Source organism: Epinephelus lanceolatus, chromosome 6, assembly GCF_041903045.1.
Source record: "Epinephelus lanceolatus isolate andai-2023 chromosome 6, ASM4190304v1, whole genome shotgun sequence".
Lineage (NCBI taxonomy): Eukaryota > Metazoa > Chordata > Actinopteri > Perciformes > Serranidae > Epinephelus > Epinephelus lanceolatus.
Window position 1 is genome coordinate 47,377,741 of NC_135739.1, and position 23,516 is coordinate 47,401,256.

At 41.3% G+C, this 23,516-nt stretch overlaps 1 protein-coding gene across 7 annotated transcripts in view; it reads left to right on the plus strand.

Moving 5' to 3' along the window:
- Positions 1 to 23,516, plus strand: part of szt2 (SZT2 subunit of KICSTOR complex) — a 421,207-nt gene that overhangs the window by 394,022 nt on the left and 3,669 nt on the right. For 6 of the 7 annotated variants that reach the window (XM_033622785.2, XM_033622786.2, XM_033622789.2 and 3 more), the window contains 6 exons: positions 2,764 to 2,829; positions 5,547 to 5,760; positions 7,178 to 7,355; positions 7,453 to 7,575; positions 11,005 to 11,521; positions 13,890 to 14,000. In XM_033622785.2, coding sequence (XP_033478676.2) covers positions 2,764 to 2,829; positions 5,547 to 5,760; positions 7,178 to 7,355; positions 7,453 to 7,575; positions 11,005 to 11,521; positions 13,890 to 14,000 — 1,209 coding nt within the window. The remainder of the gene's footprint in view (positions 1 to 2,763; positions 2,830 to 5,546; positions 5,761 to 7,177; positions 7,356 to 7,452; positions 7,576 to 11,004; positions 11,522 to 13,889; positions 14,001 to 23,516) is intronic. The other variant, XM_033622790.2, reaches the window with a different exon arrangement.

Here is a 23,516-nt window from a genome sequence, read left to right on the forward strand (position 1 = left end):
AAATATTAGTCAATATAAGTGACTAAGCCTAATTTGTTTTGCGAATAAAGTTTGTTGAATTAAAAATTTGCCTAACAGCCATTTTTTCAGTATTACAGGTATTGAAAGACAACATTTATGTAATTTGAATGGTAGAAAGTAGTTGTTCTGGGAGCTGACCAAGCAGTTAGTGCACTGCTAGTTTGTTACACAGTTTGATCCAATTGCAGTAGTAAAGGGACAAATTAAGTCTTGTCATTTTCATATGTGAGTCATGTGTTTCTTATGACAGAAACTTATATGAAACTGACTGTATAGATTCGTAAAAGTATATGAAGTATGTATTTTTTATAATCTTATTTCAAATTTCACAGGCTGACATTTAAGAATTCTTATAGAAAAAACATAAAGAAAACATAGTTTATCATGACATTATGTCCCTTAACATACAAAAAAACTATATGTAATGGTACATATTCATATATGTTTTTATAGCCTACTGGTTTTTATTAAATGACATATAACCAGCTCGATGGCCTAGTGGTAGAGTGTCCACCCTGAGACTGGGAGGTCGTGGGTTCGATCCCCGGCCGGGTCATGCCAAAGACTATAAAAATGGGACTCATTGCCTCCCCGCTTGGCACTCAGCATCAGGGGTTGGAATTGGGGGTTAGATCACCACATGATTCACATGTGGAGAACAAATTTCACACACTCAGGTGTGTGACAATCAGTGGAACTTTACCTTTAATGAGCTTATATAAAGCATATAAATAAAGCATAATTCCCCTGCAAAATATATTGACTTTACATACAGAAAACATATATATAATGGTATTTGTTCATATATGTAAAGCATATGTCTTTAAAACAGACATATAGGAAAAACTGCAAAAATTATATGTAACATGTATGGAAAACATACTTTGACATGTACTTTCCTTATATACCGCATACGTAGATTTCACATGATTCTTATGTAATTCTTTTTATTTTCTTGTATGAAAAAAATGCAAAAGAGGCCACTTTCAAGAGTAAATCATATAAGCTTTATATGATGCACAATACATAAAACATACACTGAAGGTGATGGAACTTCTTATAAGTTTTTTCTATTTCTTTTCCATATGGGTATATGTGTAGAAATATAGTTAATGAAATCTCTGTCTGACAATAAGCGTGGGTTGAGACGCCAAATTCGTTGTGGGGGTACATGGTCAGGGAAACAGAGCTGCAGTTCCACTCGGCTGTGATCTGAAACAATGATGGTCTCATTATCACTAGATTTGAGGCAAGAAAGTAACTTTTTGACTAAGAGGAAGTAATCTATTCTCAAGTACGACTGTTGGGCAGCAGAGAAAAAAGAGAATTGCTTCACTGTAGGATTCTTAAATCTCCAGGGGTCCACCATCCCATTGTCCTCAACGAAAGAGTTCACAACACGAGCAGAGTTTGACAGTGGTCTAGTGGGTATAGCAGAGCGATCCACAGTGTGATTAAGCACACAATTAAATTCTGCGCCTAAAATGAGGTGATGGGAATTCAAATCTGGAGGTAAATAGAATAGATTACTGAAAAAATCAGAGTCGTCCCAGTTGGGCGCATAAACGCATGCCAACACAACAGGTGTATTATAGCAAACTGTGTAAAATAATAAAAAACGGCCATTATAACAACAAAAACAAAACTAACAAAAGGCTAAACACTGCACAGCTATTAAATACATTCCAAGATGTGGATGGAGAATTCCTTTCACTATATCACCAATTCGTTCCATCCCGCTGTTGTTGAAATGTCTTCATTATCTCCTACAAGCATAGATTGGCAGCTGTGGCTCAGAGGAAGAGTGGGTCGTCCATTCATCGGAAGATCAGCGGTTTGATCACTGGCTCCTCCAGTCTGCATGTCAAAGTATCCTTGGGCAAGATACTGAACCGCAGTTTCCTCCCGATAGCTGTTCCATTGGTGTGTGAGTGTGTGTGAATGGTGACCGAGTAGCAGGTGTTCCCATGTATGGTAGCCTCGGCCACCAGTGTGTGAATGGGTGAAAGTGACATGTCGTGTAAAAAAGTGCTTTGAGTGGTCAGAAGTCTAGAAAAGCGCTTTACAAGTGCAGTTAATTTACCATTAAAATCGCTTGAACTAGGCACACTACCTCCACGATTTCCAGTGGTGCTGCTCCATTTTGTTGATATATGTAAGCTTTCAGAAAATGTGCACAAATATGGAATAAAATGAAATAGGGACAGAAAGCTCTATCCATCTCAGTTTTTGTGTCTATAATTGAGCATAAATGAGCCCTTAGTATCAACAGTAGGAAGAAAGCAACTGGCCTCCAGTTTTGACAATGCACTGGTAAATAATGATGAATAAGGCAATACTGTGCACAGACCCATGGGACCACAACTCAGTGGAGGTAACAGAGAGAATGTCAATACTGTATGTACAGGCATTGTTGTTCTACACACTAACTACTGTAAATATTGTAGTAGTCAGAACTTCTGAACTAGTCCAATATCTTTTCCACACATAGTTAAATGGTCCAATCTACAACAGACATGGTATTCCTATATTGACCTCTGGACACCAGTCTTATTAAATGGAAGTCCACAGCTCTAATATGTGTATGTACCGTTTGTCTTATTACACATTTGTAGTATGGAAAAGGTTTGAGAAACCCTGTTCTTATTTATACTTGTAGTATCTCTTCAGTCTTCCTTTCCATCCATCTGTCTGTGTCTCTGTGTGACTGCCTAGTCCCACTTCATGTCATCTCTCCATCAGGGCAGCCTCCTCACCAAACCTCGTTGCAAGCCGTTTCCAGATGCCACCCCAGTATCTGACTGTGCGGTATGTCCCAGCCATTCTCAGGGGAGGGGTGTCTCACCACAATCAGGCTTCACCCCTCCCCACTGCTCTGCTTGCTGCCATCGGTTCTGGTCTCTTCCTTTCCAAAATCTACATGTCTGTGTTTTTGCCTCTTTGGGAATGAAAAGGTTTCATTGTCCAATGAAGTGTTCTTTCATACCTGTGGGAGCTACAGTTGCTACAACATACAGCTTGACTGTAAAGCAAGAACCAGGTTTAGCAGAATGTAGGCTCTCAAAGACTGGTTTTACTTGGGCATATATATCAGGTACTGAAATATCTTATTTTTTGAGGTTCAGGCCTGTGTCATGCTCCCCTGTGATTTCCTTTTCCTCCCTAACTTTTTAACGGGCTGTCCATCTCCATGCTTGCTGTGTGTCTCATTGTGTCTCATTGTTGTGGGTGTCTCAGCTTGTGTTTTTCTAAATGCCCGTTCAACCACTGTTGTCCCCTCTGCCCTTTTTCTCATAGTCTCACTATATTTCCTCTTGCATCTTTGGTTGCCAGGTGGTTGACTGGAGGAAGGACTTTCTTCCAGGCATACTTCCACTGTCAGTCCTTGTATCTCTTTGGGGTTAAAGGGTCAATCATTGAATAACATGGGGCTGAAAACTGCTGCTGCTCTGCTCACTACAGATGATCATGTGGACAGACTGTAAAATTTGGTTGGATTTCCTGGCACTGAATGGGTTCAAATCCTTTTTAAATGATAGATTATTTTGTGTTTACATACTTGAGTGAACAAAAATGATAAGGAGTTCCACATTTTTAGGGCCTCCTCTGTTCAAAGTCTACATGCTCGCATTAGCTTAAATTGGGCAAAACTACTTAGCACAAGTCAGTGATTGGATGTGCTACAAAGAAGGAATTTAAGGACATACAGTACATAATGGCACAGGTGGTTTTCAGACATTTCACTTGTGCAATTTAAATTGTGTAAAAACATCAATGTCACATTTAACATAACATGTGCAACACTGTTTCAAGAATAAATTCACACACATACCCATGTTTAACATTTCAAAGTGATGAATTCATAAAGAGGCCAAAATGCTAGGTTTATTTTCAAATGGAAACAGCCATCTAATGTTGGACCTAATTTTTAAAGATAAGTACTAAAAAAAAATCTACAAAATATAATCATGTGAAAACACAACAGGTTGCATGAAAGAATTTTTTTTCAGGAAGCAGATGAGGTAGCAGGTATCATAGACACCCCCCAAAAAAATCACATGGAGGCATATTTCACGTGAAATCTTATATTTCACATTATTTGCAATGTTATGTCACTCATGACTTTGGTATTTGTATAGTCCCTGCTCTACCACCACATTAAAAATATCATGAAAATTAAAGGATTTATGTGCTAAGGAAGACCTAGGAATGTATGTTAGATCACTGTACTAGCCACCTGTGTGTAATATACATACTTCTCACTAAAATAACATATAAGTGGATGAAAAACATGATTATTATTTTTTTTTTTCCCCAGGACAGAAAATACAGGCGTACAACATCAAAGTGAGAAGTCGGTGGATGTCGCCAAGCATTCCTATCATAACTGTTATTTCTTTAATCAACCAGCTTTGTGTATTCTCTTCTTCTTGAATGACCCCGAGTTTCTCTCATCAATATAGCCATTATCATTAATTTTACTTCCACTGATAGAGGCTGACAGGAGATGAACTGCAGCCCTGCAACTCAACCTAACAATTTGTTTTTGTCAAAGTTACACAAGGTGTTTAATTATCCAGAACATGAACCATTTGGGATTACAGGTTAGGAAATAATAAATGCTAGCTTGACAGTCAAGAGGACAAATGCAGGAAATGAGTTCAAGAGATCTCTGTCGTCCCAGTGGCCTCCCGGCCCATAGGTAGCAAGCTAGAGGTCACACCTAATTTGTCTGCCAGACAGCAGGAACACTACGGGAGAGCGGGAAGTTAATGTTCATGCTTTCATGCCTCTGTGCCAAAAGTATATTCCTATTCCTCATTTCTGCTGTGAGGGTAGCCATGATGGCGTAACTCTCCTGTCCTTATACTAGTTTCTGAACTAGTGTTGAGGTGGGAAAAGGAGGTAAAAGGTTCCAGACACTGACGCAGAAAAGAAAGTTTTTCTCTCACTAAGGAGAGCTATGCAGTTTTTCTTATCTCTTTCTTACCCTGTTTGTATTTGTTCAAGGCAAGTGGTCCAGATGAAAGTAAACAGCTCTCTGTGTAAACTCTTACTGTGCTGTGATTAACTGCTCACCGTAGCCTCTTACTGCAGCCATTTACATTTGCAATGAAAGCTTTTGTCAGCCTCTTTTGGTGTTGGATTTGATTAAACAAGATAATGTTATAAATTCGATTAATATCAACGTTGGTTACAGTAGGCTCGCACCAAGGAGTCACAAAGCAGGGGAGCCTTAAGGTACACAGCACAGAGCAGTCAAAGCTGGGAGCAGTTGGAAGAGCAGGGTGTTCCCCCCTTAAATGCAAAGCATGTTTACTAGTGGATGATTACACTGATAACCATTCAGAGGAAGTACCTGTTTGTGCCAGATGCTATTAATTTTCTAGTGAATGAAAATGACCAGACTTGAGCCTGGAATTAAAGCAACTTCTACAGTCTTTGTGACTGTAACTTTTTTTGCCCTGTGACTGGCCGCTAGTCATTCTGTGCTGTCAATGACTGTGTCCACCTCTCTGTTTTAGCTCTCCATGCTCTTCACTGAGGAGTGTGATAAGGTGCGGGACCTGATGCATGTTCACTCCTTCAGCTACGACTTCCACCTGAGAGTGGTTCATCAGTACTTGGTTGGCTGTCACATGACGCTACGCCAGGGCTACCAACTCACAGACTTCCTAGATGACTTCATCTCCCATCACCCAGACATTCCAAAGTTTGGCCGCAACCACGTCTTCCAAGGTGACTTTAGTGTAAAGTAATATTTAAAGTCACCCTGCAACTCCCAGTACTCTGGACATCTAGAATCAGCAGAATTATGCATATTCACTAACTGTTTGCACTTGAAGGAGCAAGCAAATAAATACATTAGAATACCATGTGATTAACTCTCTGTGGAGAAAGAGTTCAGTGCTAGCTAACTCTGCTATCTTGGCTTTGGCCTAAGATGTGCAAAAATATACTAATTGCCCCTAAGGCCCAAACACCAAACTGATTTACGGGAAGTATCAGTGATGAGGGCCCCCTGTTGTATTTCCTGACATTGGTGTGTCTCGGACAGAAAGTTGTATCTGGACACACCACAAAGGCTACAGCCTGTGGCCAACCAGCATGTATGTTCTGCGCCTACGTGAGAGGAAATAACTTTCCACACCAGCAGACAGCAGTAGTCTGTATTCATCATTAAAAAAGGGAAACTGCAAGATTGTCTTTACACTAGTCAGCCAGTTAGCATAACACAACACAATCCAATGTTGTAAAGAGCAGAACATATTACCGTGCACCAGTGAAAAATAACACAAACAATCAGGAAATGTTTCTGTGGAAGAACTCAATGGCCAAAGAAAACTAATATGACCTCATATAACAAGTTTGTTTTGGTCTCACTCCCTCTTGATTTTAGCTGTTTGTTTACTTTCCTCACCTCTGTTTCTTTCCTTGTGCACTAAGCTGCACTGCCAATGACTGCCAGTGACACAAATGGGCTCCACTGTCACTGATGAATTGGCCAAAAATAAAAAATAAAATAGGCAGTGTGGGACAGACTGCACCAACGAGGGCAAACAGACGTTCACTAACGGCCGACCGTTGGCTTGGTGTGTCAGAGCCTTACAGTGTATTAGAATCCAAGCCTCAGGCTTTGACCACATCTGTCAAAATCTCTGTTGATAGCACACACACTGATATAATGCTGTTATTCCTGTGACTTGCTGATATTTAGAAACTAGCTTCTCAGAAACAAATGTGAGCAGCAGTGACAGAGAGGTAAGAGGGTCGGGCTGGGTATTGTTTGCAAATGGCAGTGCTACCAGAGCAGTACTTGTAGTTTGTGGGACATGCACATGCCCTTGTTTATCAAACCAAACAAATACTCAATACTTAAGCATTAATTTCACATGATTTTGCCAAAATCTTAAGTTAGAACAGTTTTCAAACTTATATCAAGAACTATCTGATTAGGTAATGAATAAACAAGCCTAAGACTAGCACAAGAGCTAAGTAATGGTACTTAGAGTAGAGTAGCACCGAGGCTACTAATTCTACCTGTGTCGTCTAGTAGCTACTACATGCTCAGGCTTTTAAACCACTGTGGTTGGGCAGAAAGAACCAGGCCATCTAGTGATTATCTTTGAGAGTCTCTTATCCTTGTGTACATCAGGTAGCTTCTCTATCTCCACTGGGATGATAACTGCTCATCAGCTCTACAACTATATCACTGATCATGCCAGCACCTACGGCATGAAGCCGCTCCGCATGTCCAAGGCTGCAGTCACCACTGACAGCAAGAAAGGGACGCCTGACCTGCACGAGTATGCACTAGTGGCTTTGTGGAACAGGTAAAAATACTTTAGAATTAGAAAGTATGCAGTATATTCTCAGTACAGAAGCAGCTTCATTTGAACCCCATCTGAATTCTCTTTTGTCTTGCTTTAGTTCGGGTTCTTACAAGGATCTGGAGGGCCTGCACCACCATGACGACTTTGACGTGTCCCTAGTGGTGTGTCACAATGCTGCCCCCTTTGAGGAACAGTCAGATGGGGAAAGGCATTTGTTGAGGTAATGAGATATGAACTAACATATTAATGAGGACTAAGACTTCACCTTGGCTTTTTTTCTGAAATTGATTTTTATTAATCAAATGATTGAAATAAATAGTGACTTGTTAATGAAAAGAACTGGTCATAGCAGCCTGAGTTATGCCTCTGTGCTGGCGGTAACCGTGGCCAGAGGCATTATGTTTTCAGGTTGTCCATACATCCATCTGTCCCATTCTCTCACAACTGTCAAATTGGGTCAGGTCTCTATTTCTTTCTCATGTGTGATATCTCAAGGACACTTTGAGGGAATTTCTTCAACTTTGGCACAAACATCCACTTCGACTAAATGGTCCAAGGTCATTGTAACCTTGTCTGTTTTATTTTCATGAACATGATATCTCAGAGCACCTTGAGGGGATTTATTCAAATTTGGCACAGACATCCTCTTGGACTCAATGTGAAACTGATTAGAATTTGGTGGTCAAAGGTAAAGGTCACCGACATTGCATCCGTCTCATTCTTGTGAATTTGATATCTAAAGAAAACCTTGGGGGAATTTCCTGATATTTGTTGCAATGGACTCAGCAATAAGCTGATTAGAATTTTTTGGTTAAAGGTCAAGGTCACTGTGACCCCACAAAACATGTTTTTTGGCCAAAACTAACTAAAAAAAATGTAACTGGATAAAATTGGAAGTGATGACATTTTATATTCACAAGGTCAAAGGTGAAGTTCACTGTGACATCATAATATTCTGCATACAGCTATTTTCTGGTCATTATTATTTAACATCATAACTCAGGAACAGATGGGGAGATATTTCCGTTTTCACCAAACACTTTCGGTATAATACCTTTGGAACCAAAAATAACCCTTCAGACGTGGTACCTACACCCTAGGCTACACTCTTGGTCCGTTGAGCATTTCCACCGAAAAGAGTACTCTTAAATGTGGGTAAGGTTGTTGTCACTCACTGCTCCTTCCAGTACTCACTGTTTTTTCTCATCACCACTGACACAGATGGAAGTGTCCACCTTGTTTATCATCCACAGAACGAGGTTGCTCACCAACATCCTACTATCCTACTATTAAATGGAGAAGCCTCTGTCCCTCCGTCCGTCCGTCTGTCTGTCTGTCATCATCTGTTTTCCTCCTCACTGCTTTGACTTACTTCTCTGAACTTGCACATAGGCTTTCATCTTGGTCATGTGCACACAGCCACAATGCCGTTTTTGCATTTTTCCCATATTTCTACTGTTTATATTCGCGTTTTTGTCCACTACCCATTCATACTGTGAGCACCATTAGCAGCGTGAGACCACTTCAAAAACACCTGCGCTGGGACCACAGTGTGGCTGGGAAGCCTTTATCTCCAACACTTGCGGATCGAAACCTATATGTGTGTACCTGTGTGCCCGCGCACGGCCCCGCGCACGCGCGTGCCTCCATGCTGTCAGCCAAAACTATGGTCCATGTATTTTGCCATAAAGCATGTTTCTAAATACAGTGTGCATTGTTTGTCTTACATTAATATTTATTACACAGTGCTCTGATTTTGCATCTCCTCTAATATACTGTTTTTGATTTCTTATTCCTCTATACATAACACATCCCCGGGTATGGACTAGTTTTTAGAATAGAATACACTGCTTAAAAAAAATGAAGGGAACACGTAATGGACAAAGTACAACACCAAGTCAGTTAAACTTCAGGGATATCAGTATGTCCCTTTAGGAAGCACAAGTGATTGTGAATCAGTTTCACCTCGTCTGGTGCAAATGAAAGCGATAACTGGTGCAATGAAGAGGCAAAAGCAGGACAACCCCCAAAAAGGGAATGGTTTTATATGTGGTGGCCCCAGACAATTGTTCTCTCCTTATCCTTCCTTAGTGATTCTTCTCTAGTTCTGTGTTCTGCTGATGTCCTTGTCACTACTTGTAGGATGAGGCAATACCTGCAGCTACTGGTGCGCATGTTTCTGACCAAACAGTCAAAGTCAGAAACAGACTCCATAAGGGTGGAACGAGGGCCCAAAGTCTAGTGGGACCTGTGCTCACCGCAAAGCACCGTGCAGCTTGATTGGCATTTGCCAGGGAATACCAGAATTGGCAGATCCAGCACTGACACCCCGTTGTCTTTACAGATGAGAGTAGGTTTACACTGAGCACATGTAACAGGCGTGAAAGTGTCTGGAGACGCGGTGGTGAGCGTTATGCTGCCTGTAACATCATCCAGCATGACCGGTTTAGCTGTGGGTCAGTGATCGTCTGGGGAGGCATATCGTTGGAAGGCCACACAGACTTAGTCAGTCAGTATCCTGACTGCTATTAGGTACCGGGATGAAATCCTCAGAGCGATTGTCAGGCCATACACTGGTGCAGTGGGACCTGGGTTCCTCCTGGTGCAGGACAATGCCTGGCCTCATGTTGCCAGAGTGTGTGGGCACTTCCTGGATGACGAAGGCATTAATGCCATTGATTGACCCTCTCGTTCCCCTGACCTAAATCCAATTGAGCACCTATGGGACATTATGTATCGTGTATCTGACGCAGCCAAGACGCGCCACAGACTGTCCGGGAGCTGACTGATGCCCTGATTCAGGTCTGGGAGGAGAACCCCCAGGACACCATCCGCTGACTCATCAGGAGCATGTCCAGAAGTTGTAGGGAGTACATACAGGCACGCAGAGGCCACACACACTACTGAGTCACTTTATGAGTTGCTGTGATAAAATTCACACAATTTGGATCAGTTGGTGATTCCAACTTTTTACTCTTCTCAGTTTCTTTTCTGAAATACACAGTAAACTCCATAGTTGTCAAAGAAAATAGTGTGGGTGTGTGCAGGTGCAAAGATGCATTCTGGGTGGGGCATGAGCGACTGGAGCGAAATTGGAGCGAGAGATAAGGCTCCGCTCCACCTTTTTTTTTTAAAAAAAAAAATAGCCGCTCCTCGCTCAATACAAAATCCTTCCGCTCCCCGCTCAGCTCCGCTCCGCTCACATGCTCTGGTACAGATGTATGTATGTAGATGTATCTTCTGTAAAGCCAGGGGGAGAATAGGTGTAGAGCATTCATGTTTTCACAGACATGGATATAAACTGTATGAGAAACTTGACTGCATACATATTTTCAGACAACATAAGAAAATACCTGTGTGTTGTTTCCTGCTTCATTTATTCATCTTTTCACCTGAATATGGAGTCTTAAAAGCAACTGAGTCAAGAATGTCAGGAAATGAAAGGAAATTCAAATCCAATGTCATGTTATGACCAGAAGCCACAGTGGCTGCTGTTCAGCCAAAGTTACACAGTCCTGCTTCCAATGAATACTTGATGATAAAGCAGTCTATGTATGTCTATATGACCAGTTCACCTTGACATATTAAACTCAAGGAACATATTCTGTAATTAATGCCTCTCATACTACTCCTATACCTTTATGTGTAGGTTGCGGTTCTATGTAATCATGACAAGTCAGAGAGAGCTCTTCCCACGCCTCACTGCTGACATGCGCCGTTTCAAGAAGCTTCCTCAGATCCACCGTGAGCCTGGTGAGCTAAGTGGCCGGCTCCCCCCAGATCGGGCAGAGGCCTACGGGTCAAGAGGTGCCGAGCAGGACCTCTGGGAGGAAACGCCATCTGAAGCTGCTGCTGCCTCAACTCCTAGCGACGGCAATGAGTTTTACCCTCTGGCTGAGGGTGGACCAGAGGCTCAGGGGCTACTCTACCCCTCCCCTCTGTTCCCTCTACTCAACAACGAGGTGGTGTCAGCCCGCAGACAGATCCAGCTGAGTGTTGAGCAGGCCATGGGCCACTGCCGCAGGGATAACCTGTGGAGGAGGCTGTTCCACGGAGAGCACCTGGCCCTGGACAAACTGAAGCTGACAAAGCTGTCATTCAGCGAGCTGGAGGAGTTGCTGGAGGCTGTGCAGAGCCGCTCTGTGGGGGAGATTGACCCACAACTGGTAAGATACCCACTTAAGCCTTTCATTTTACATTCATCCACTATCCTTCGAGTCAGCACTCAAGACTCAGACTTTAGGTGCACATATCAAGGCCTGGTAAATTGTAAGAAAATAGTATAAACTGGATCTAACTTATAGTTGAGCCAACCTTCCTCTTGGTTAGTAAAACATTGTGTACTCACCAGGTTTATTGCCTTATTGCAGTCCTCAGACTGCTCCAGGTTCCTGCCCTTTAGACCTGGAGGTTAGCCACACTTATTTTGCTAACCTGGGGGGTATCCCATCAAGCAGGCTAAAGGCAAATCCAGGCTTAAATGGCCAAGTCTGGCTAATGTGAGCCAGAGTTCTGTTCCATCAAAGTGGCTAAGATGAGCCTCACATCGGTAACCATGGAAACCATGGTTCTGGCTAAGCCTGATACATCGAGCTAAACTCCGGTTTCCGTTCCATCAACCTGAGCTACAACTCCGTTCCATCAAGGTGGTTAACCTGAATCCCAGCCTAGTAACCATGGTAACTTATGCTGCCAGGCAATCCTGGTCTGTAGCAGGATTAAGGTGAGGATTAGCTCCATCTATGATCAACAAATGTTCAATAGACAAGAACAGACACCTAAAAGACAGTTACACATATATAACATAATTAATCAGAAAACATTAACTATTAAAAAACTAATTAAAATGTAATAAAAATAAGATCATTGCAACAATAAAGCCAAAATCAAACTAATAACAACAAAACTATAGTAAAATGAAACTGAGGCATTAAAAAAAGATTGTATATGTACACCAAACCACATGAATATGTGATTGCCCTCCATCCCCACCCCACACTGTTTTCAATTGGCTAGTAAATTCACAGCCAATTAAGATCAACTGACAACAGCCATATAAGGAGTGCATCCAAGAGAAGGAGAGGGACACACCCAGAGAGACACAGAGACACAGCAAGCAGGATATTCTTATATTTTATCTTGACCTGCTGCCAAGTCCTCCTCTGGCTACTGAGACTGCTTCTGTTGAGACATAACCGTGAGGGATGAAGATGGGACACACACCATTGTGGTTTGTCTGTTCCTCATCCTGTAGCACACTCCATACATTTAAGAGGATTTTCCTTATTTTGATATAATAAAGGACAGAGCTCACAGTTGACTCCCAAATGATGAGAAATAGATAATCAGTTCACTATGACCTGCATTCACTTAATAGGTTTCCTCATCTCCACTGAATTGATGGATTTGCTAAATGTCATTTTCTACAATCAATAGATAAATGTCATGTGATTATTTCCTATAAACTGATCATTTCGGAAATTCCATAATCTACAATCAATTATGTCATAAATACGATGACTGACATAAAATAGTTTGATTAAATGCATCATCTGAAATGTACATAGGAATCAGTAGATAAATGTGATAAACAGTCTGTCACTAATATTAATTTACACATTTGGTTAATTTCATTAGGTATAATTGAATTGTTAGATTTATCTATATATATATTTTGTCCCTTTGATGCAGGATTTATAGAACATGATATTATGCTAAAATTCTGAATTTTCTTTGTCACTTACGCATTTAGCCTGTGGGCAATATTTCACCACGCCACCTCCTTTGCTTTATTAATTGCTGCAGTATTGCCTTTGTTCCTAATCATGTCCTTATAATCCTCATACACTTCCATAAGGAGCGTTTGCTCCGCCGTAGAAAAAGCCTCCGTTCGCTCCTTTCCTTTGCTGTTTGACATTTTGCAACATTTTCGGCACTCGACTAGTTTGGGCTTTTTATTTTCCCTGGGCGCGTGCATGAGTTGAGGCTTCACAGGTGAGGCTTGAATTAGTGTCAGTTGGAGCCAGCTGATTTCACTTGATGGAACGCTTGGTGCTAGATTGGGAGTTGGCGTTTAGTCAAACTTCAAGATTACACCTTAGTCTGGATATTCTTAGCTACGTTGATGGAATACCCCCCTGAATCCCAACTGTGTGCTGTAAACATCCATCATAGTTTACAGACCCATTTCCTGCTTCAGCTTTGATATGAAATAATTTCTTGTCGTTATGCTGGTGTGCACTAGATGCAAGTTTGCATGTGATGCATGTTTGGCTGCTGTCAGATAGATTCAAAGGATATGCATTGTCAAGAACAGTTGATTTGCTTCATGTTGTTTTCAGGTTAAGGAGGTTATGAAATCATTCCAAGTCAGAAGGCTTAAGTCCAAATGAGTCAAACCTACATACAGGCAAAACACTTAGTGCTTCTCAAAGGGAACTCAGTCATTGAAAAAACAGTTGTAATATGTATGCAGATACAGTTTATGATGACAGGCAGGTTGTTGTAATGGCACTGTGTGATGTGTTGCTGCAGGACTGTTTCCTGACCATGAGTCCAGCCTGGTACCAGAGTCTCATCAAAGTCCTCCTGAACCGCTTCCCCCAGAGCTGCAGACACTTTGATGACAACGGCATCCAGTATCTGGTGAGGAGATGCTTTTTTTCCTCCCTGCCCTTTTTATATGAGAGCAAATGAAGCATGGTCAGAAACAATGGTCAGTATGTTTACATGCACAGTGAAGTGGAGCCACTGTAATAGACTAATTGGAATACTGTCCTTGTCCCAGTATACAAGCACAGGAAGGGATTCCATGTATTGGCTGAAGTATGTCAATATGCCCCCTTTCAGCTTGTTTGTATTATATCACAGACCAAACAATCAACAAACAAGTTAGCTACGGTTAGCTAGTGGCAAACTGGTACCATGGTGGATGTACGTAGATTTCGCCATGTTGTTACCAGCATTTATTATGCATTTAATGCTATTCGACTTCTGGGTCAAAGCCAGAGGGGGGAACTGTGGAACATGTGTGCATGCCTTGGCCAGTTTAGGCCCAATTGACTGTAGACACGGACGAGTTATCCACCTCCCAATCGCATTAAATGGGTGTGGTTGTTCGTCTTGGAGAAATTTGATTTAGTACGATTTCAGTGGGACTAACATGTTTACATGTACAGTACAGGCCAAAAGTTTGGACACACCTTCTCATTCAATGCGTTTTCTTTATTTTCATGACTATTTACATTGTAGATTCTCACTGAAGGCATCAAAACTATGAATGAACACATGTGTAGTTATGTACTTAACAAAAAAAGGTGAAATAACTGAAAACATGTTTTATATTCTAGTTTCTTCAAAATAGCCACCCTTTGCTCTGATTACTGCTTTGCACACTCTTGGCATTCTCTCCATGAGCTTCAAGAGGTAGTCACCTGAAATGGTTTTCCAACAGTCTTGAAGGAGTTCCCAGAGGTGTTTAGCACTTGTTGGCCCCTTTGCCTTCACTCTGCGGTCCAGCTCACCCCAAACCATCTCGATTGGGTTCAGGTTCGGTGACTGTGGAGGCCAGGTCATCTGCCGCAGCACTCCATCACTCTCCTTCTTGGTCAAATAGCCCTTACACAGCCTGGAGGTGTGTTTGGGGTCATTGTCCTGTTGAAAAATAAATGATCGTCCAACTAAACGCAAACCGGATGGGATGGCATGTCACTGCAGGATGCTGTGGTAGCCATGCTGGTTCAGTGTGCCTTCAATTTTGAATAAATCCCCAACAGTGTCACCAGCAAAACACCCCCACACCATCACACCTCCTCCTCCATGCTTCACAGTGGGAACCAGGCATGTGGAATCCATCCGTTCACCTTTTCTGCGTCTCACAAAGACACGGCGGTTGGAACCAAAGATCTCAAATTTGGACTCATCAGACCAAAGCACAGATTTCCACTGGTCTAATGTCCATTCCTTGTGTTTCTTGGCCCAAACAAATCTCTTCTGCTTGTTGCCTCTCCTTAGCAGTGGTTTCCTAGCAGCTATTTGACCATGAAGGCCTGATTCGCGCAGTCTCCTCTTAACAGTTGTTCTAGAGATGGGTCTGCTGCTAGAACTCTGTGTGGCATTCATCTGGTCTCTGATCTGAGCTGCTGTTAACTTGCGATTTCTGAGGCTGGTGACTCGGATGAACTTATGCTCAGAAGCAGAGGTGACTCTTGGTCTTCCTTTCCTGGGTCGGTCCTCATGTGTGCCAGTTTCATTGTAGCGCTTGATGGTTTTTGCGACTCCACTTGGGGACACATTTAAAGTTTTTGCAATTTTCCAGACTGACTGACCTTCATTTCTTAAAGTAATGATGGCCACTCGTTTTTCTTTAGTTAGCTGATTGGTTCTTGCCATAATATGAATTTTAACAGTTGTCCAATAGGGCTGTCGGCTGTGTATTAACCTGACTTCTGCACAACACAACTGATGGTCCCAACCCCATTGATAAAGCAAGAAATTCCACTAATTAACCCTGATAAGGCACACCTGTGAAGTGGAAACCATTTCAGGTGACTACCTCTTGAAGCTCATGGAGAGAATGCCAAGAGTGTGCAAAGCAGTAATCAGAGCAAAGGGTGGCTATTTTGAAGAAACTAGAATATAAAACATGTTTTCAGTTATTTCACCTTTTTTTGTTAAGTACATAACTCCACATGTGTTCATTCATAGTTTTGATGCCTTCAGTGAGAATCTACAATGTAAATAGTCATGAAAATAAAGAAAACGCATTGAATGAGAAGGTGTGTCCAAACTTTTGGCCTGTACTGTATTTAAAAGTCCAGTTTTAGTCAATATAACACAATGAATCATTTTTCTCTTATGTCATGCAAACGTACTGACTGATTTTGATGAATCAACCAAATATCATGTCTAAGTGGTGTTTTCAGGTTTTTAGTGGTTCAGTGTTATTGGAGGTTTGCAAAATGTAACTGTAGTGTAACCACTAAGTCTCCCAAGTTAGCCTCAGAATTTTCTCTGGCATCTGCATGATGCCAAACATGGGAACTGTCATTTTACTAAAAGATTAGTGTCACTTTAAAAGTACCTGAGCTCAGTGTGTAAATGTGTAGGAGCAATACCTTTTTGAGAATGTTTGCACTCATAATAAAGTTTGGGGCACCACCCTCTTAACTTAATGACTAATAAAATTAATACCTCTGTAAACCAATTATTAATTCGTCAGCACACTTATCAATAATGAATCAATCTCAGTATCTGGGTTATGAATTCTCCATACAGGGATCTTAGTTCCTGTTCAAAAGAAATATACACAGACAACAACTTGGTGATAAATGCAGATTTATTTAAGCTAAATGTGTAACAACTGAGTAAATGAATAGCAAATGATAACGATATGAAATAACACAAAATCAACAATATATACATACACAACTTTCATAGATTATAGATTCAGGGCCCACAATTTAAACGATTTCAAGTATTTATTTGTTTATTTTTACATAATTTGGGCTTCCAGCTCATAAAACCCACGAAAACAGGAATTCAAAAAATTAGAATACTGTGAAGAAATCACCATTTACTTCTCAGTTTTTGCAGAAAAAAAGAAAGAAATTAGGATCACATCAAATCAATCAAAATATGGTACTTTCAAAACGATATGTCAATCTTCAATACTTGGTTGGGAATCCCTTTGCCTTAATCACTGCCTCGATGCGCCGTGGCATTGAGGCAATCAGCCTGTGGCATTGCCTGGGAGTTATGGAAGCCCAGATTTCCTTGATGCTTGCTGTCAGCCCTTTCTTTGTTTTTGGGTCGGGTGTCCCTCATTTTCCTCTTGATAATACCCCATAGATTCTCAATGGGATTTAGGTCCGGCGAGTTGGCTGGCCAGTTAAGCACTGTGATGGCATGGGCATCAAACCAGGTTTTGGTGCTTCTGGCGTTATGGGCAGGGGCCAGGTCCTGCTGGAAGATGAAATCTGCATCTCCATACGGATCCTCAGCAGAAGGAATCATGAAGTCCTCTAAAACATTCTGGTAGACTGTTGCGGTGACCTTGGATTTAAAAAAGCAGAGTTTACCAACACCTGCACCGGACATTGCACCCCAAATCATGACTGACTGTGGATATTTCACACTGGACCTCAAGCAGCTTGGGTTCTGTTCCTCACCCGTCTTCCTCCAAACCCTTGGACCTTGATTCCTGAATGAAAGGCACACTTTACTTTCATCGGAAAAGAGGACCTTGGACCACTGGCCAACAGTCCAGTCCTTCTTCTCCTTGGCCCAGTTGAGACGCTTCCTACGTTGGCTCAGGCTCAGAAGTGGCTTGACCCGAGGAACCCGACAGTTGTAGCCCATCTCCTGGATGCGTCTGAATGTGGTGGTTTTTGAAGCTGTGACTCCCGCCTCATTCCACTCTTTCTGGATCTCTGCCAGATTCTTGAATCTTCTCTGTTTGATAATCTGCTGAAGCCCACGGTCATCTCTTTTGCTGGTGCATCTTCTCCTGCCACATTTTGCCCTTCCACTAGACTTTCCGTTGATATGCTTGGACACAGCACTCTGTGAACAGCCAGCCTCCTTAGCTATGAACTTTTGTGGCTTACCCATCCTATGGAGGGTATCAATGATGGTCTTCTGGCCAGTTGTCAAGTCTGCAGTCTTCCCCATATTGAACCGAACTGAGACAATTGAACCAAACTGAAACAATTTAATGACACCTGGGGAAACCTGTGCAGGTGCTTTGAGTTTAATAGATGATTAGTGTGTGACACTCAGTTTAAAACATTCATGCCCTGCAAAATTTGGGCTGATTTCTTCACAGTACTCTAATTTTTTTGAATTCCTGTTTTCGTGGGTTTTATGAGCTGGAAGCCCAAATTATGTAAAAATAAACAAATAAATACTTGAAATCGTTTAAATTGTGGGCCCTGAATCTATATTCTATGAAAGTTTAACTTTTTGAATGGAATTATGGAAATGAAACAACTTTTCCATGATATTCTAATTTTTTGGAAAGGGTCTGTATATATATGGATTGAAATGAGAGGTAACACTCGTGTGAGTTATTTAGTTTGGCGATAGTGAGAGAGTATGTGCCTGTAGATAAATTCGGGACCGGAGGGATGCGCAAAACCATTCACCTAAGGAAATCTAACTTACAACCAGAATAATTAAGCTTCCTGTTCGACATCAACTCTTTTACCACACAGCGGCGGCCTGGAGTTAGAGAAATTATTTTCCTACTTTCTTAGCAGCGTTGATTTAGGCAAACGTTTCTTTCCGAGGACCCCTGGACTATCGCTTTACGACTCCCGGCTTCACTTCACGGCCTTCCAGCAGGGTGATACAAACTGGAGTGCAGCGGTGATGGGCGTTGGAGCCTGGTGGTGGTGTCCTTTGGGGTGGCTCTCAACGTTGGTTCTCTTAAGCTGCAGAAAGTCTCTGGGTTTGGCAACAGAACCACTGTGACAAGTGGCTGGCAGCTGCTGGCTCCAGTGAATCTGGTGTGAAGAGGCAGGTCGAACAGGCGCTTGCCTACTTTGTTATGATTACTCGCTTATAATAAAGTTGAAAACAATCTCGTTGGCCGTTCGATCTTGTTATCAAAGTTACTATTAACGCGCATAAAAATGTTAAAATCGGCTGGCTTCGTCACTTCAAGTATAATGTTACTGAAGGCACTGGAGGTAAAAGAAAAACTGGATAAGTAAAATTTAAAAGTTTAAAGTAACTTTGATTATGAGCAAGTAAGAGTTACGCAGGAACCGTAGCTGGCTGAAACAGAAGATACAGCAAAAGCAAGTGGACAAAAACGAAAAAAGCTAAAAAAAAAAAAAAAAAAAAAAAACAGAGAGAGAGAGACGAAGAGTACGGAAAATGACGTAGAAGAGGTTAAGAGACGCAAAGAAGAGCAAGAGGACAAGAACAAGAGAGAGAGACGCTTATGGCAAGCCGTTTTAACATTTAATCACTAAGTCTGACTATCCGGAATTACCATTATAGATATCTATAACATCATTTTGACTAGTAGTAATGTCATTGTGACTAGTATGAATTTTAATTTAAGATATCTGTAACGTCATTCTGACTAGTCAAAACTACAGTTACAGATATCTGTAATTCAGTTTTGACTAGTAAGATTCAAATTATTTTTGCCATTCATGTGTATGGGGTTTGTCATTATAGATATCTACAATTACATTATGACTATCTATAATTCCAGTTTGAGATATCTACAACATCATTTTGACTAGTCATAATTCAGATGCAGATATCTACAACGTCATTCTGACTATCTGAAACTCAATTCAAGATATCTAGAAAGGACCATGTAGATACCTTCAGTTGATGATAATTAAAGATATCTTGAACTTGAATTATGAAAAATAATTAAAATTAAAATTAAATTGTAGATATCTCAAACTGGAATTACAGATATCCACAATTCAGTTGCAGATATCCACAATAACAATTGTAGATATCCGCAACTACATTGGAGATATCTATAATGACAAACCCCATACACATGAATGGCAAAAATAGTTTGAATCTTACTAGTCAAAACTGAATTACAGATATCTGTAATTAGAATTTTGACTAGGCAAAATCTAATTAGGGATATCTTGAATAAGAGTTTTGACTAAGCAAAATTATGTTGCAGATATCAGTAATGAATATCCAGCCTATCGATTAAATGTTAAAACGGCTTGCCATAGACGCTTCTCGCTCACTTGTTCTTATCTGGCCAAAGTGGGCGGGTTTGTTAAGGCGGTCCCTTTTGTTGTAAATAGGCTTATCATTTTATTTTGGAGGAAACGTAATGCTTTAGATTATACAAGATCATATACTTTAACATGTTACGCGCAATAGACACATACTCTTCCCATAATGGTCAAAATCGGTTCTTAACATCCAATTAAAATTAATACAATTATTATACCGCGTGTATCAGCAAAGTACATGTTTAAGCTGCTCCAAATACACACACTCTAGACTAACCTATAGTTGCAATATAAAATGAAAATACAAAATGAGGAAGCACATATTCATAAAAACAGGTTAATTAATAAAACCCAACTATATTTTAATTCTAAATATAATATGGAATTCCTTAGGGGAACTCTCCTTAACTCCGTCACAAGATGGCAGTATGGTTCCATGTCAAATGAGGGATTAAAAGAAAAGTGAATTTACAACTCATTAAAGAAAAATATCATTCAGCTACCAAACATGGATTATGCACATGTACAAGGTTAGGAAATGAAGATGAGAACAAAAAGGAAACAAATGTATAATTTCACTTCTAAGAGACACTGTTACAACAGAGACTTGGTTTCATGTTCAGGAATGCATATCTAATTTAGGACATTAACATTTGTTCAGTCTCCTCTTCACCCCATTGTGAATGAGCTGGTGGGATTTCCCGGAGTGGTGCGAGGGGACATCATGGGATGTACTTAGAAAGCATTGTCTTAAGATCCTAGCCGGGCGGTTAATCAAACCAAGTTGCCCCCAGGCTGGATCCCTTTTAAGAGTTAATGACATCAGGAGCCTTGAAGGATCTCAAGTGAACGTTTTACCCCATTTTGGCATTAGGACAGCTGAAAGAAGCGTTTGTCAAGACTGGGGGGGTAGATTCTGGGATTGAGTCCTAAACATTTGACCCTCCGGTGGGCATTTGTAGTCCAATCTGGAGAGTTTAGAATACTGGTGTCCCTACACTGAGCTCAGTGTGTAATTATGGGGTCCTTCAAATTTTATGAGACCACTCATTCATTTTGTAAATGAGAATGAGCAAAGCACCCCAGACATCCCTCTCCCCAGCAACGTTTTCCAGCTCCTCCTGGTGGACCCCAAGATATGTAATCCCCCCAGCGTGTTCTGGGTCTGCCCCGAGGCCTCTTACCAGTGGGATGTGCCCAGAACACCTCCAGCGGGAGGCACACAGGAGGCATCCTGATCAGATGCCCGAACCACCTCAACCGACCCCTTTCGACCCCTTTCATTCCAGAAGCAGTGCTGTGTGTGGAGGTTAGCCCAACTATATCTAGTCAGGACCGCTCCACCTCCCGCACCAGCTCCGGCTCCTTCCCCACCAGAGAGGTGACATTCCACGTTCCCAAAGCCAGTCCACAAAGCCAGGGATCAGCACGCCAGGGGCCCCACCCCTGCCTGACGCTCGGCACACAATGTGCACACAATGCACTCGTGTGCCAAACGTCACAATGCACCCAACCCTGATGTCTATTCTTGTGGGTGGTGGGCCCTGTGGCCAATGACTTGTGACTCATTTGGACCCGCATGTTACCTCTTTGGGCTCTTTGGGCTAATACTTTGTCACCGCTAAAATGGAATATTTTACTGGTTCCTTTCTGTGTACTAGAACTCTGATTTAGTAGCTTTGGCTGAAGTCTCTCCAGAGCAATGGCCACTAAGACTCATGGGAAGTGTATTGTTTTGAGCCAATCAAATCAGTTCTAATTTACGTCACTACACTGTTGTGCTTTAGGAATTGGAATGTACTCTCTCTGTTTCTTCAGGCAGCCTTTGGTTTCAATCCAATCTGAACATCCACTAGCACTTGACCGGTGTGTATGTTTATGGTAATAAAGGAACTTACAATAATGGAGCACTATCGCACAGAGGAGGAAGATATATCAGGCTTTGATACACCAAATATTTGTTTATAGATAAAACCACAATTCCAAAAAAGTTGGGGTGCTGTGTAAAATGTAAATAAAAACAGAATGTAATGATTTGCAAATCTTTTTTGACCTATATTAAATTTAATACACTTCAGAGACAAGCTCATTAATGTCCACACTGATGAACTATTTTTTTATGAATATACTGTTGTTCCGAAAAAGTTGGGACAGGAGCATGTTTACCACTGTGTGACATCACCTTTTCATTTAACAACACTCAGTTAGTGTTTGGGAACTGAGAACACTAGCTGCTGAAGTTTTAAAAGTAAAATTCTTTTCCATTCTTGCTTGATATACAACTCCAGTTGCTCAACAGTGCAGGGTCTCTGTTATCATTATTTGTGCTTCACAATGTGCCACACATTTTCAATGGGAGACAAGTCTGGACTGCACAATGTGTCTCATTGTCTTGCTGGAATAAGCAGGGACATCCCTGAAAAAGACATTGTCTGCTATGGCAGCATATGTTGCTCCCATAACCCATATGTACCTTTCAGTATTCATGGTGCCTTCACAGATGTGCAAGCTTCCCATGATGCCATGGGCACTAACACACCTCCATACCATCACAGATCGTGCTTTGAACTTTGAGCTGGTAACAGTCTGGATGGTCCTTTACCTTTTTAGTCCGGGGGACATGACTTCCATGATGGACTCTTAAGACCACAGCACACTTTTGTCAGTCCATCTCAGATTACAGATTATTGTTTCTGGATGTTGTTGATAGATGGCTTTCACTTTGCATGGTAGAGTCTTAACTTGCATTTGTAGATGCAGAGATGAACTGATCCAAAGTGTTCCTGAGCCCATGAAGTAATATCTTTTATATAATCATGTTGCTTTTTAATGAAGTGCTGTCTGGGGATTCAAAGTTTGCAATTCAATGTTGGTTTTCAGCCTTGCCCTTAACATGCAAAGAGATTATCTCAATCTTTTGATGATATTATGGATTGTAGATCGTGAAATCCTAATTTCTTTGCAGTTGTGCTTTGAGAAACATTCTTTAACTGTTGCACTGTTTGCTCACACAGTTTTTCACAAAGTGACCATCCTTGCTTGTGGACAACTGAGCCTTTCGAGGATGCCCCTTTATATCTGAAAATAATACTTTGATCTGTTACCAGTGAACCTGTTTACGTGTGGAATGTTCCAAACAGGTCTTTTTTGAGCATTCCACAACTTCCCCTGTCTTTTGTTGCTCCTGTCCCATCTATTTTGTAACATGTTGCAGACATCAAACTCAGAATGACTGTATATTTTTCAAAAAACTATAAAGTTTATCATTTTGAACATTAAGTATCTTGTCTTTGCATTGTATTCAATTGAATGAAGGTAAAAAAAAAAATTGCAAATCATTGCATTCTGTTTTTATTTACATTTTAAGGCCCTGACACACCAAGCCGACGGTCGGCCGTCGACCAAAGTCGGGCCGTCGGTGAGCGTCTGTCTGCCT